Genomic DNA, 12,903 nt, shown 5'->3' on the forward strand with positions numbered 1-12,903 from the left:
TGCGTCACCGCCGCCGTTTTATCCCCTCCGAGCGCGTTCGCCATCGCGTCCAACGCCGCGCCCCCGCTCCCCGCGAACGTCGACATCAACGTCGACATGCTAAACGGCGACTCGTACCCCCCCGTGCTCGCGTAAAACCTCGACGGCAACAACAACCCCGCCCTGACGAACACCATCATCGCCGCCACCCCGCACGCGCGCCGAAATATCCCGCTCCGAATCAATCGAATCGGCGCGCGCAGCGCCGGCGCCGCGCGCTCCAGCGCCGCCCCCGCGTCCCGCGCCCCCCCCGCGTCCATCGCGATCGCCCCGTCGTCGTAATCGTACATCTCCCGCCTCGCGCGCGCCACCGCGTCGTCGATCGCGTCGTCGTCGCGCGTCTCCGCGCGCGCCCCGCCCGCCTTCGCCCCGTCCGCGCCTCCCGCGCCCCCCGCGCGCGCGCGCCGCGCCCGCCTCGCCGTCGCGCGCCGTCCCGCGTCGCGTCGTCGTCGTCCGCGAGCGTCCCCGCGCGCGATCGTCGCCGCGCGCGTCGCCGCGCGCGCCGTCGTCGCCATCGCGCGCCGCGCTCTGACGCCGTCGCCCGCGTCCTACGCATACCACAGAACGTCATCTTTATACGACATTGATCGTCGTACGAATGCCTATATCAGCGACCGACCGCACGCCGTCGCCCGCGTCCTACGCATACCACAGAACGTCATCTTTATACGACATTGATCGTCGTACGAATGCCTATATCAGCGACCGACCGCACGCCGTCGCCCGCGTCCTACGCATACCACAGAACGTCATCTTTATACGACATTGATCGTCGTACGAATGCCTATATCAGCGACCGACCGCGTCCGACGCGCGCGCGACCCTCGCGCGCGCGCGTCGATCGACGCGATCGCGCGATCGACGACGCGTCGATCGCGCGCGGCGATCGAACCTCGACGCGAGGGTCGCGCGCGCGCGCGCGATCGAGGGTCGATCCACGCGCGAGGGTCGCGCGCGCCGCACACGACGACGTCGACGACGACGACGACGACGACGACGACGCGCGAGGTGCGACGCGACGCGAGACGCGCGCGCGCGAACGACGCGCGCGAGCGACGCGCGCGCGCGCGAGGCGGCGGCGACGACGAGGCGCGAGCGCGGCGCGCGATGCGGGATGGCGGCTGCGGCGCGGGACGCGCGGGGAAGATCGATGAAGATCGGACGCGCGCGATGGGAACGGCGCGCGACGGGGGACCGGGCGACGGGAGACTGACGAGTGATGGTGGATCGGACGCGCAGAGTCAGTATATGGACAGAGCGGACGCGAAGACGAACGAGGGGAAGACGCTGCCGAAGCCGAAGATCCCGACGCCGAAAGTCGCGGCGAGCGGGACGACGACGAGCGGGAACGGAGCGAATGGGAGCGCGCGTGATGGCGATGGGAGAGCGAAAGTGACGGGGAGTAAAGAAATTCCCGCGCCGAAGATCGCGGCGCCGGTGCCGAAGAGGGTGGAGGATGGACGAGGGCAACCGGCGAGCGCGGCGAGCGGGAAGACGAGCAAGGCGAAGCCGCTCGCGAACGGAGGGACGAAGGAGACACACAACGCGCGCGAGGGGTCGAATAAGATTCAAGATGCCGTTGTGCCCGTCGCAAAGACGATTCCCGCGCCAAAAGGGGTGAAGGTGAGCGTGAATTCGACGGATGGGACCGCGACGGAGTCCAAAGTCGCCGCCGAAAGCGCGACGAAGGCGTCGCCGACGCCGCCGATAGAAAATTTGCACATTTCTGCGGTAAAACCGCCTTTGAGTCCCGCGAAACCGGTGGGGGTGTACGTGCCGCCCAGTCAGCGAGGGAGATCCGCGGTCGAGGATAAGTCGGGCTCGAAGAGGAATAAACAGAAGGAGAATTTCGTCAATCCGAGGGATGATCCCGATTACAGACGAGGCGACGGCGGCGTTCCCACGTTCAAAAGCTCGAACGATGTACGAAACGACATCGCACGCGGCGGTGACAAACAGAGCCGAACAGACACATCGACGGCGAAGGCGTCGAGTCTGACCATCGAGAGCGACGAAAAAGATAAGAAGGCGCAAGCAGCGGCGCAGCCCGGCGCGAAAACGACGAAGGAGATCAGAAAAGCGCTCGACGAGAACGACATCCAGACGGCGATGGAGCTTTTCCACACTCGTTCTGAAGCCGGGCTCGTGAACGCCGACGCGAGTCGCTTGTTGCTGCACTACTGCATCAGAACTCCCGGAGCGCTCTTGGACGGGTTCGCCGTCGCTTCATACGCTACGCAGAAAAAGTTCAAGATTACGATGAGACAATTCACAGAGATTTTGATGGCGTTCCCGCAGCGGGCGAATCCCATCGACGCCATGGAAATCTTGAATGCCATGGAACCAATGATCCACTACGAATCCAAGTCCATCGCTAAGTACCATTTCCACTTCGCCAGACTCGTGATTCAGGAATTCTTGGAAGAAGCGCTTCAAACGCTCGATCGCATCGAAAATGCACCGTCCTTTGGTTTACAAGAGAATGGTTTGGCGGCGATGGACGTCGTTATAGAACCAGACAGGGGCGGCGGTCCCAAGGGTGCCGCTCCCAAGGCGGGTCAACTTGTTTTAAACATTCCCATGCTTGGCATCGAACTCTCACGATCGTTGTTGAAAGGAGACATGCTTCTTTTGTCCAGAACCGGCGCCACCGATCGCTCGTTGACGCTGGGCGAGCTCCCCAAGGGTTCGCGCGGCTTGGATGAAAACTCGCGCTCGCGCACGGGTGGATACCACGCGGAGACTGAATTTGAAGCCGAAGTGGTGTCGAGCATGAACAAAGTCACGGTCAAGCTAGTGGGCGTTGGTGCGGAAACTGCGGCCACGGTCTACGGTGGGGGCTGGCGTATCGATAAGCTGGCAAACAGAACATCGTTCCATCGTCAGCTCAAGGCGATGGAAGACATGATGCAGGTGAAACAAGGTAACAGTACCAAGGCTGGTGTTGATGTCAACATTCGTGACACCCTCATCGCTGGCTGGGACGGTAACAAAGAAAAGCACAAGGAAATCCCTGAAATGTGCGAAGCCAATCTTGCGGAGCACATGCACATCGCGACGCGTCAAAAAATGATCGATCAAGCCAAGGATATTCCCGCGATGCAGCACATGAACCAATCTCAAATTGATGCTCTCATGGCGGCGCTTTTCAATCGTGTGACGTTGATTCAAGGTCCACCGGGTACGGGTAAGACGCACACCGCAGTCGCTCTTGTTCAAATGTGGCTCAGATGCCGAACGTCGCCGATTTTGTGCACGTCTGACTCGAACATCGCGGTTGATAACTTGGTCGACGGCTTAGCGAGAGCTGGCGTGCGTGTCGCTAGAATTGGCCGCCCCGAAGCGGTTCGTCAAGATCTCATGCCTTACATGATCGAAAGTATTGCTGGCATCGATCAAGACTGTCGATGGTCCAAGCAGCAGCAGCGCTCCGCCATCACCAACGCGTTGCGTCAGGCGGAGGTGATTTGTGCTACTTGCGCCGGTGCTGGGAGCGATATCTTGGAAAAATACTCATTCCAAGCCTGTTTGATCGATGAAGCCACGCAAGCTACAGAGCCAGCGACTGTGATTCCGCTTACGAAAGGATGCAAGCAGGTGGTGTTGATTGGTGATCAGAACCAGCTACCGCCGACGATCATCAGTCGTGAAGCGGAGGCGGCTGGTCTAGGCGAAAGTTTATTCGAGCGTTTCATTCGTGCGGGCATTCGTACGTACATGCTGAAGGTACAGTACCGTATGCACCCCGCTATCGCGTTGTTCCCGTCGAAGACTTTTTACAAAGGCGAGCTTCTGTCTGGTACGCCGCCGAGTCAGCGGCGAGCGCCCGTCGGTTTCGACTGGCCGGTTCCCGCCGTACCTATGGCTTTTGTCAACGTTGAAGAGGGAGCCGAACGCTCGGATGGGTCTTCGCAAACCAACCCTGCCGAAATCCAGCGCGTCGTGAACATTGTCAAGAAGCTCGCTGGCCAACACGAAGTGTTGCCGGGTGACATTGGCGTCGTGACTCCTTACAGCGCGCAGGCGCGAGCCATCAAGAAGATTCTTCGCGGTAACGCACCGGAGCGCACACGCTTCGATGCACCCGCCGATCCAACATCAATGAAAGCGGTTGAAGTTGCCACTGTCGATGGCTTCCAGGGTCGTGAAAAGGAAGTCATTGTGTTCTCGTGTACTCGAGCGAACATGAACGGTAACGTCGGTTTCTTGGCGGATACTCGTCGCGTCAACGTCATGCTCACGCGAGCGAAGCGGGGTCTGATCATCGTCGGGCACATGAAAACCTTACAACAAGACGAAATCGTCTGGAAGGGATGGTTGAAGTGGGCGCGAGAGAGCGGTCTCATCTGCGGCTTGTCCGCCACCGATTCCGACGCCGCAAACAGACTTGCGTCCATCGGCATGAGCGCGGCGAACGAGATTGGTGGCACTGGCATCGGGCAAACGTACATCCAGAACGCTTTGGGCAAGCCCGTGTCTTGGGCGACAGGGCAGCTGAAGGAGTCCACCTCACAACCGAAGCTTGCAGAGCGCGACGTAATTCCGGATGCTTGGGACGATAGCGACGACGAAGAAAACATCAGCACCCAAGGCGTAAATACGATAACTAGCGTTTCATCGATGACGGGGATGGCCGATGAAGCCTGGGATTCCGACTAGAGGAGGTTAAAACAATTTGATTTGAGGCGAGAGAGAACATGTATAGGTACTAGAGGAGGTTTAGATTTAATACTACCGAGTTGAATTCATTAATCATGATCCCACGCTACGCTAAGCTATACACGCCATGCGACGTGCTCATCTACGTCTCGGCAAAAACTTTTCGCCTCGCACTCGAGTACGACGTTGCCGCTCGCTTGGTTTCATCGTACGTCCATCCATTCACATTTGGTGCGCGAAGTGCGCACGCAGGTGTGTTTTGCACGACTTTGACTAAGTTTGAGAATTGATACCAAAGCACCGCTCGAGAGCAAATGGAAATCGCACCGCCGCCTCCAATGGAGACACCGGTGCGTCCGTCGTGCGCGGAAGGCGTACCTTCGCCGAACGACCAAGAAATGCTTTCATCACCGTCTCCCGCGAGTTCTCGACCACCACTTGCGGTGTCGCCACCACCACTCTCTAGTTTGATACCGCTATACATCATCCACGGATGCGGAAGCGCATCCGTCGCGAGCGCTCTGCCGCGACAACACGTGGCAAACGTGCAGCGCGCGAAATCGAACTTACGCCCGATGACGACGGACGAAAGACGCACTGGCTCAATAAAATGACTGAGTAACGCTCCTTGTAATCCAAGCGCGTGCCATCGAACAATTTTATCGCTGCACGACAACGACTTTCCAGCGACGCCCAACGCGAGCTCGGCGTTTGGGATTAAAACGCACCCCGGCGGAACTTGACCTTGGTCATCGCCATCGTTTCCCTTGTAGGACGAGCCAAACCAGAGTGAATTCTTCAACGGTATATCATGCATTTGATACGCCTCGCTATGGTCGTCGACCCAATCGTGCGTCACCGTACCCTTTGGCCCCGCGCTTGCCGCCCCGCAGGGCGCCGTGGAGACGTACAAGTGAGCAGCAACACCGCGTTTGAGCGTCGCCGCGCCCTTTGTGGTTATTTCAAGCCAAGAAGATTCCCCGGAGCGAACGAACGATTCAATTTCTCTGTATAGAAATCGAAGAAAGCCTCTTCGAGCGAGAACTTCGGCGTGACTGTCGTGCACGTGCGCGTTCCAAAGGCAGTCTTTACTCGCTCGCTCTATCGCCGTGGCGACATCGCAGGGAATGAATTTCGTACCGACACCGAGAGACACGACCGTGATGTCGTGCGGTTCGAGCTCTTTCACATCTGTCAGGACAATTCCAGCGATGACCGCCGTCCCTCTCGTCGCTGCGGCGTGAGAGGCACAGCGAACTTTATACTCCGCGCCGACTCTCGCTGCGATTCTGTTCGCTAAGCGCGAAGAGTCGTCGTCGCGACGTTCACTCGCCTTGGCGGCTTCGAGCTCGGCTCGGTCAATGTCTTCTGCCGTCGGCGACGGACACGAGCTCGATTCAAGCGCCCGAACGACGACAGTCGCGGCATCGACGTTGATGTGTGTTGAACAACACTGCGTGATGCGCGCGGCTAATTCGCCGTCGATGTCGTTGCCGTGAATCCATACCGTTCGCAACGGTGTACCCGCGTCTCGACGCGCGACCAGGGCGCGTAAAAGCGCCTCACCGCCAATGTCCGTAATACCATTATGATCCACATGCAGTTCAATGAGCTTTGAACGCGATGAGGAGCGCGTCATTGCTACTGCAATCGCCACGCAACCGGCGTCCCCGAATCCGTTGCCGCCGACGTCCAAGACTTCGAGCGCAAGGTGCGATTCCACCAATCGCGCCAACGCCATCGCACCCTCAATCCCTATATTGTTTGCGTACATTGCCAGTTCACGAAGGTTACTGTGCGTTTCACGCAACGCATCTGCTATATGAACGCACCCAAGAGAGCCTATACCGTTGTGATGCGCGCCCACTGCACGCACGCTCTCGCCCTTCTCGCGTAAAGCGGCTGCAAGTATCGAGGCTCCTTCGTCGCCTAAATGCCGATCAGAAACACTCTTTAACGCTTCATCACACTCATCGTATCGAATAAAATTCGCCGCAGCCTGCCCAGAGAGCTTTCTGAACGACTCCGTGCCGAATCCTGGATTCCCGCTCGCGTTGACGCTAGTCACTCGCGACGCGGTGACGCCGTTTCGTAGCGCCACCATGCCGTCTTCACCGAGCGCATTATCGCGAACGTCCAGCTTGACCACACCCATACACGATGCGAGCGCTCTGTTTACACATCCATCGACGTCGTCGTCCGTCAAGCCCATCTTACGAAATGACAAGACGGCCTCCTGGCCGTCTCTCAGCGCCGCGGTCGCCTCCGCCGCACGTTTCCTTCTCCAGTTTTCCCGACACTTGAGCGCCACCGCCGCCACAGTCTCCGCGTGCACGCGATGATTATTCGTCAATATAATCTCTACCACATCATCACTCCCCGCGCACGCCCTCAACAGCGCCTCGCCGCTCTCCTCGTCGACGTCGTTATCGCGAAGGTTCAAGCTCTCGCATCGCCGTTCGTTCTCGCTCCGCGGCGCCTCGAGCATCTCCACTAAAATCTTTACCACGCGCCCGGCAAGCGCGCATTTCGCGAGATTGAGCTTCCTTACGCGCAACAATTGACTGACGAAGTGTCGAACGACGTGCTCATCGACGTCGTCGTCGTCGCCGAGCGTCGGCGTCCCCGCCAGCGACAGTTCCTCCAACGCCCATTCGCTCGCCCCGAACGATTTCGCACTCCTAAACGCCCGCGCAATATCCTCGAACGTGAGCAAGGCTAAGGAACACGACAAGTTGAGCGCGTGCACGCCGTGTTGATGCGCCGAAATGAGCGTCGCGCGCAACGCATCGGCGTTTTCTAAGCGCAAGCCTTTGAGCGCGACGCACTTTTTGTCAATATTTTCCGCGTCGCGCGCCTCGACGCGCTCGCGAATGAGCGTCTCGACGCCGCGCGCGTCAAGCGGTGGTCTATTGACTTGACGCCGCGCCGCGCGGGACTGCGTCGGGCGCATGGCGCATGCGCCGGGGATCGTCGGCGCGAGCCGCCGCGAAGTGGGGCGTCTTACGTCGAATACACGCTATAAGTTTTATCATTAAAAGACGCAAACTAACGACGAGGGCGAGGACGCCAGACGACATCACACCATACCATCACCCTCTTCCTCGCTCTCGTCCTCTTCGTCCTCTTCGTCGTCCTCGCTCTCGTCCTCGCTCTCGTCCTCGCTCTCGTCCTCTTCTTCGCTCTCGTCGTCCTCGTCGCCCTCTTCGTCCTCGACGTCCTGCGAAGCTCCCGCGCGTTCGCGTCCCATGACGTCTTGTAAAATATCAACCGCGTCCGTGGCTTCGTCGTACACCGTCGTCAACGTCTCTTCGGCGTCCGCGAGTTCGTCGACGTCGTCCGCGCCGCCCTTTGTCATCGCGCTCGCGTGCAACACCAACTCCAACCGCCCCAACAGCGCTTGCAGCGGTCCTTGCATCGCCACATGACTCTCAATCGTCTGCGACAACCGCATGAGCGTCGTTCGCGCCTTCGGCGCGCTCGACGCGTACCCCGCGTGGTGCAACAAAATCGTCCTCGCCCACTTCGCGCACCGCTCCCCCGAGTTCGGTTTCGCCTGCGCCCTCGCCGCGCATTCGCTCAGCAGCTTCATCGCGTGCGTCGAGCTCAACTTCGCCACCGTATTCGCGATCGTCGTTCGATCGCTCACGCTCAGGCATCGCTCGATCAACGCCGCGTCGTCCGCCCGCAGCGCCTGCGAGAGCAACGCCGCGAGCGAATCCGCCCTCGCCTTCGTCCCTCGCTCCGTCCCTCGATCACCGCGTCGCGCGTCGCGCAGCGCCCCGTCCAGCGGTCGCTTCTGATCGCCGCTCGCCTCGCCGTCGCTCGCGTCGCGCAGCGCCTTGGCGCGCGCGCCCAGCGTCGTCGTCGCCGCCGCCGCCGCGCGCGCGCGCGCGCCTTCGTCGCCGGCTTCGTCGTCGTCGTCGTCCGCCGCGCGCGTCGCGCGGGCGTCCATGACGGAGGGAGGGTAGTGATGCTTCGTCGTCGCGCCGTCGTCGCGCGCGCGCGCGCGCTTCGGGGACGCGCCGCGCGCCATCGCGGCGGTGTGCGGGGCGCGCGCCGCCGTCGGCGTCGACGCGGCGCGAATCACGCACACGGCGTCACGTTAAAACCATGTGCGCGCAATAAAACTAAATATCGATTGTTACTAAATACACATACATCATGTTTCGGACATATAGTGTATGTGTAATTAGTATGTATACGTATATACACCGCCATTCGAACCGCCCCGCCCGACAGCTGGGTCGATCTCGCGCCGGCGTCACGCGCCGACGCGCGCGTCGTCCCGACGGCATGCGCGACGGCGAAGACGCGTCGCGCGCGCGCTCCGGACGACCGTGCGCGCTGTGCTCGACGACGAAGCGAAACCCGCGACCGAAAAAGGTTTTGAAGAAGTGCTACGACGCCCTCGACGCGGACGTCGTCCTCGGACCGCTGCTGCTCGACGATCGCGGCGGCGCGCGCGGACCGGTGTACTGTCACCAGGCGTGCGCGCTGTGGTGCCCGGAGGTGTACTTCGACGCGAGGACGGAAAAGCTGCGAAAGCTGGCGGAGGCGCTGCGGCGCGCGCGAAGGATACCGTGCGCGCGGTGCAAGGGGAAGGGCGCGGCGATCGGATGCGCGGTGGAGGCGTGTCCGAGGAGCTATCACTTTGCGTGCGCGCACGCGGACGGATGCGCGTTCGTGCAGGGGGAGTTTATGCTGGCGTGTCCGAGACACGCGAGAAGGATGGCGAGCGAGCGGGCGGACGCGCGATGGCAAGACGCGGGAGTGGAGGACGCGATGGAGGAGGGGCAGGGAAAGGGCGCGGGGTCGGGAGACGGCGATGGATCGAACGATAGGGGGGTGAGCGGCGCGAGAGATGGGTCGAATGGGGCGACGGCGCCGGTGGAGGCGCCGCCGCTCGCGGCGCCGGGAGCGACGCCCATTTTGAATAGGATTCGCGCCACCGCGGAGATTAGTAGAGGTAGGAAACAGAAGAAGAGGAAGCGAGTGAAGTTGGCGGACGATAAGTTTATGAACACGCGCGAAGGAGCGATTTATCGCGCCGTGATGGAGGCGGGGGTGCGTTTGAACGCGGAGAAGGAGAAGAGCACCGGCGCCATCGCAGACGACGACGAAGCCTTCAGGCTTCGCGAGTCGAGACGATTGGACAAGGACAAGGAATTGATTCCACGAGTCGTCATCGGTGGTGGTCTTGGTACGTCGACGTACTCCGCCGGCTGGGAGTCTCTCGCAGGCATGGAGGAGCACGTCAAGACGCTCAAGGAGTTGACGCTCCTGCCGCTCGCGTACCCGGAGATGTTTGAAAGTCTCGGCGCGGGCGCCGCGCGTGGCGTGCTTTTGCACGGACCTCCAGGAACGGGAAAAACAGCCGCTGTGCGTGCGATGCTCGGCGCCGCGGCGAGAGGACCGAGACCGATTAGCTTTTTTAGCCGGCTCGGCGCGGATTGTTTGGGCAAGTACAGCGGCGAAGCCGAGCGCAAGCTCCGGTTGTTGTTTGAAGAGGCCGAAAAGCGCCAGCCGAGCATCATATTTTTCGACGAAATCGATGGTTTGGCACCCGCGCGTCGAGGTGGTGGCGGCTCGGGCGCGCAGGATGAGATTCACTCCTCAGTCGTCGCCACTTTGCTCGCGCTCATGGATGGTTTGTCTGGTCGAGGGTCTGTTGTTGTTGTCGCATCGACGAATCGTCCCGACGCCGTCGATCCCGCTCTGCGCCGACCTGGGAGATTCGATCGCGAGCTATTTTTTGGTCTTCCAGACGCTGAAGCGCGTGCGGACATATTAGCCGTGCACACGCGCGCCTGGACGCCTCGGCCGAGTCGCGAGACGCTCGAAGCAGTCGCGAGCCGCACGGAGGGTTGTGCCGGTGCTGACTTGCGCGCGGTCGCGAACGCGGCGTTGATGAGTGCGCTCAAGCGTACGTGTCCATCACTTCTTAGCGGAGATCCAACGCGCGATTCTTTGGCGGTCGAGCTCGAAGCGCGACTGCCGCCGCCAGAGAGCTCGAAGACGGCTTTGGAGGAGGCTCGCGTGGCGCACGAATCAGGACACGCCGGCGCTTTTTTGGCGCTCAAGCAATTCGACGCGCTCGCGATGCGAGTCAAAGTATACTGGCCCTTAGAAGACGCTCATCACGAGGCCACGATTGTCGGCTACGACCGGAATACGGTCAGTCACCGATTGCGATACGACGACTCAAACTTGTTCAACGGCGAGGACGTTTGGATGCAACTCTTCCGGCCGAACGTCGGTCTCGAAGTGGTACCGAGCGATTTAGAAAAACATCCGGTAAAAGCAACGGTACGCACGCGGGTCCGCGAGTCGTTGGAGGACGCGAACGACTTACTCGAGAAGTATCGCAACAGTCGTCGAGACGGCGTTTCTGTGTCTTCGCGAGACTGGACGCACGCTTTATCCACCACGTCTAACGCGTGTTCGGCGAGAAGCGCCGCTGCGGCGCTCGTGCCGCGCGGGAAACCGCTCGAAAGCTTTTTAGTCCCTATCCTTGGTGGCTCGGTTCGAAAAGTGATGAGCGAATGCTTCAAGCGCGGCGCACCGATGACGCCCAAGTGTCTCTCCGCGGCGAGCGCGTGCGCCGACGCCGACGTCGCCGACACAGTCGTCGAAGACGCTCTCATCGCCGCTGGTGCGTTTGAACGCGGTTCAGCTTCAATCGAAGACAGAGATATCGTGCCTTTGACTCATCCGTCGGCATCCGGGGACGATAATTCCGTTCGAAGCGGATGTCGACTCTTGCTCGCGGGCGAAAGCGACTGCGGCCAGCGGGAAATCGTAGACGTCGTGCTGAACTCTTTGAGCGGAACTTCAACGCACTTGATCAATCTTGCATCGCTGATATCGCATGGAGATGGCGACGCCGTGCGCGGTGTGGCGGCTGCCTTACTCGAGCCTCTAAGGCAAGCGACGCGAACGAAAACGACGCTCGTGATGCCAGACTTGGACTTGTGGGCGCTAGCGGCTTCCACCGATGGCTCCGGCGACGTCATCGGCGTCACGACGACCGCGCTTTGGGATCTCGTGCAGAGCACTATTGCAGATTGCTACGCAGCACCCAGCGCGGGCGATGGTGGCCTGTACGTCGTGTCGTTCGTCAACTTGCCCACAGAGACGCTTCCTGAAGCCGTACTCCACTTTTTCGAGTGCGACGGCGCGGCGATGGATGTCGAACCTCAGTTCTCCGAAGACCGCGTCAAAGAGTGTGTTGAGCGCGCGGTGTACGAGATCGCCACCGTCGACGTCGCGTCTGCATACGCCGAAGCGCGGCATCACGCATACGCGAAGAGGATTGCCTCGCGGCGCGCGCCGAAGACGCCGTCCCCCGCCGTCGTCGCGGACGAGGAAACGGCGAACGAAGCCGCGTGCGAGGCGCTTCGAATCCGTGTCAGACGCGCACGTGCCATCGTTCGCGCGGCAATCGCAAAGTGTGTCAAAGAGCTTCTGAAAACGCACCGATTCGATCGATTTTTCAACCGCTCCGAGCAGGCTGGAAAACTCATTCAACTGGCGTTGGATCGTAAAATAGGCAATCCGAATCGGTTCGTGAAAGATCTTCGCGCGTGCGCCAGAGCTTTGAAGCCTCGACGCGTGACGCACGCCAACATACACAAACCGATCGCGTCGTTGGGATTCAGCGCGGTGGACACCCTCGAAAGTTGGTTCCATCTCGGCGTCGCCAAGCTCTACGACGAGTACGTCGCGACGGACGCCGAATACGACGAAGCCTTGGCGTCGCTCGCCAAAGTCTCCGGCTTTTCCTCGTCGACGACGCGCGCCGCGAGACCCGAGGTGAGCGCACTGTCGACAATTCGTCCCCCGACGCCGTCCTCGGACGTCGTCGCGCCGCCCCGTCTCCCTCCGCGTCCGCTCGACGTCGTCGTCGACGACGTTCGCGCCGCCCTCGCGCGCGCGCTCCCCGCCTCATCCGCCGACGTCTCCCTCACCCTTCCCGCGCTGCGTCGCGCCGTGGACGCCACCAGACTCGACGCGCGCGCCCTCGAGCGCGTCTGCGTCGCCGTGAATCCGCGGTGAACCGTCCGAGCGCGCCGCGTCGTCGCGAGCGCGAATGTAAGATGTCAACCAACCGACTGACCGACCGACCGACCGTGCTCCGACCGTCCGCACACCTCCGCGCGTCGGCGCGTCGCGTCGCGCGCGCCATGGGCGCGTCCCTCGCCG

General features: G+C 61.2%; 5 protein-coding genes across 5 annotated transcripts in view; 2 read left to right on the top strand and 3 right to left on the bottom strand.

The window, feature by feature from the left end:
• Window positions 1–176, bottom strand: part of OSTLU_33175 (IISP family transporter: preprotein translocase SecY subunit) — a gene marked incomplete at both ends in the record, with an annotated part of 1,266 nt that extends 1,090 nt beyond the window's left edge. The window contains one exon of the mRNA XM_001419366.1: window positions 1–176. This exon is cut by the window's left edge and continues 1,090 nt beyond it. Within this exon, the coding sequence (XP_001419403.1) occupies window positions 1–176 (176 nt within the window).
• Window positions 177–3,258: 3,082 nt separating this feature from the next.
• OSTLU_42380 (predicted protein) lies at window positions 3,259–4,698 on the top strand (the record flags this gene model as incomplete). Its single annotated transcript, XM_001419147.1, has 1 exon — window positions 3,259–4,698. One exon carries the CDS (start codon window positions 3,259–3,261, stop codon window positions 4,696–4,698), a length of 1,440 nt encoding a protein of 479 aa, XP_001419184.1.
• A 142-nt stretch (window positions 4,699–4,840) lies between these two features.
• OSTLU_88061 (predicted protein) lies at window positions 4,841–7,651 on the bottom strand (the record flags this gene model as incomplete). Its single annotated transcript, XM_001419367.1, has 1 exon — window positions 4,841–7,651. The coding sequence occupies one exon, from the start codon at window positions 7,649–7,651 to the stop codon at window positions 4,841–4,843; it is 2,811 nt and encodes a 936-aa protein (XP_001419404.1).
• Window positions 7,652–7,777: 126 nt separating this feature from the next.
• OSTLU_93153 (predicted protein) lies at window positions 7,778–8,368 on the bottom strand (the record flags this gene model as incomplete). The annotated part of the gene is made up of 1 exon (XM_001419368.1): window positions 7,778–8,368. A coding segment is annotated over one exon (591 nt), but the record flags the coding sequence as incomplete, so codon positions are not given.
• A 1,385-nt stretch (window positions 8,369–9,753) lies between these two features.
• OSTLU_42681 (predicted protein) lies at window positions 9,754–10,623 on the top strand (the record flags this gene model as incomplete). Its single annotated transcript, XM_001419148.1, has 1 exon — window positions 9,754–10,623. A coding segment is annotated over one exon (870 nt), but the record flags the coding sequence as incomplete, so codon positions are not given.
• Between the last annotated feature and the right edge of the window lie 2,280 nt (window positions 10,624–12,903).

Source organism: Ostreococcus lucimarinus, chromosome 8, assembly GCF_000092065.1.
Source record: "Ostreococcus lucimarinus CCE9901 chromosome 8, complete sequence".
Taxonomy (NCBI): Eukaryota; Viridiplantae; Chlorophyta; class Mamiellophyceae; order Mamiellales; family Bathycoccaceae; genus Ostreococcus; species Ostreococcus sp. 'lucimarinus'.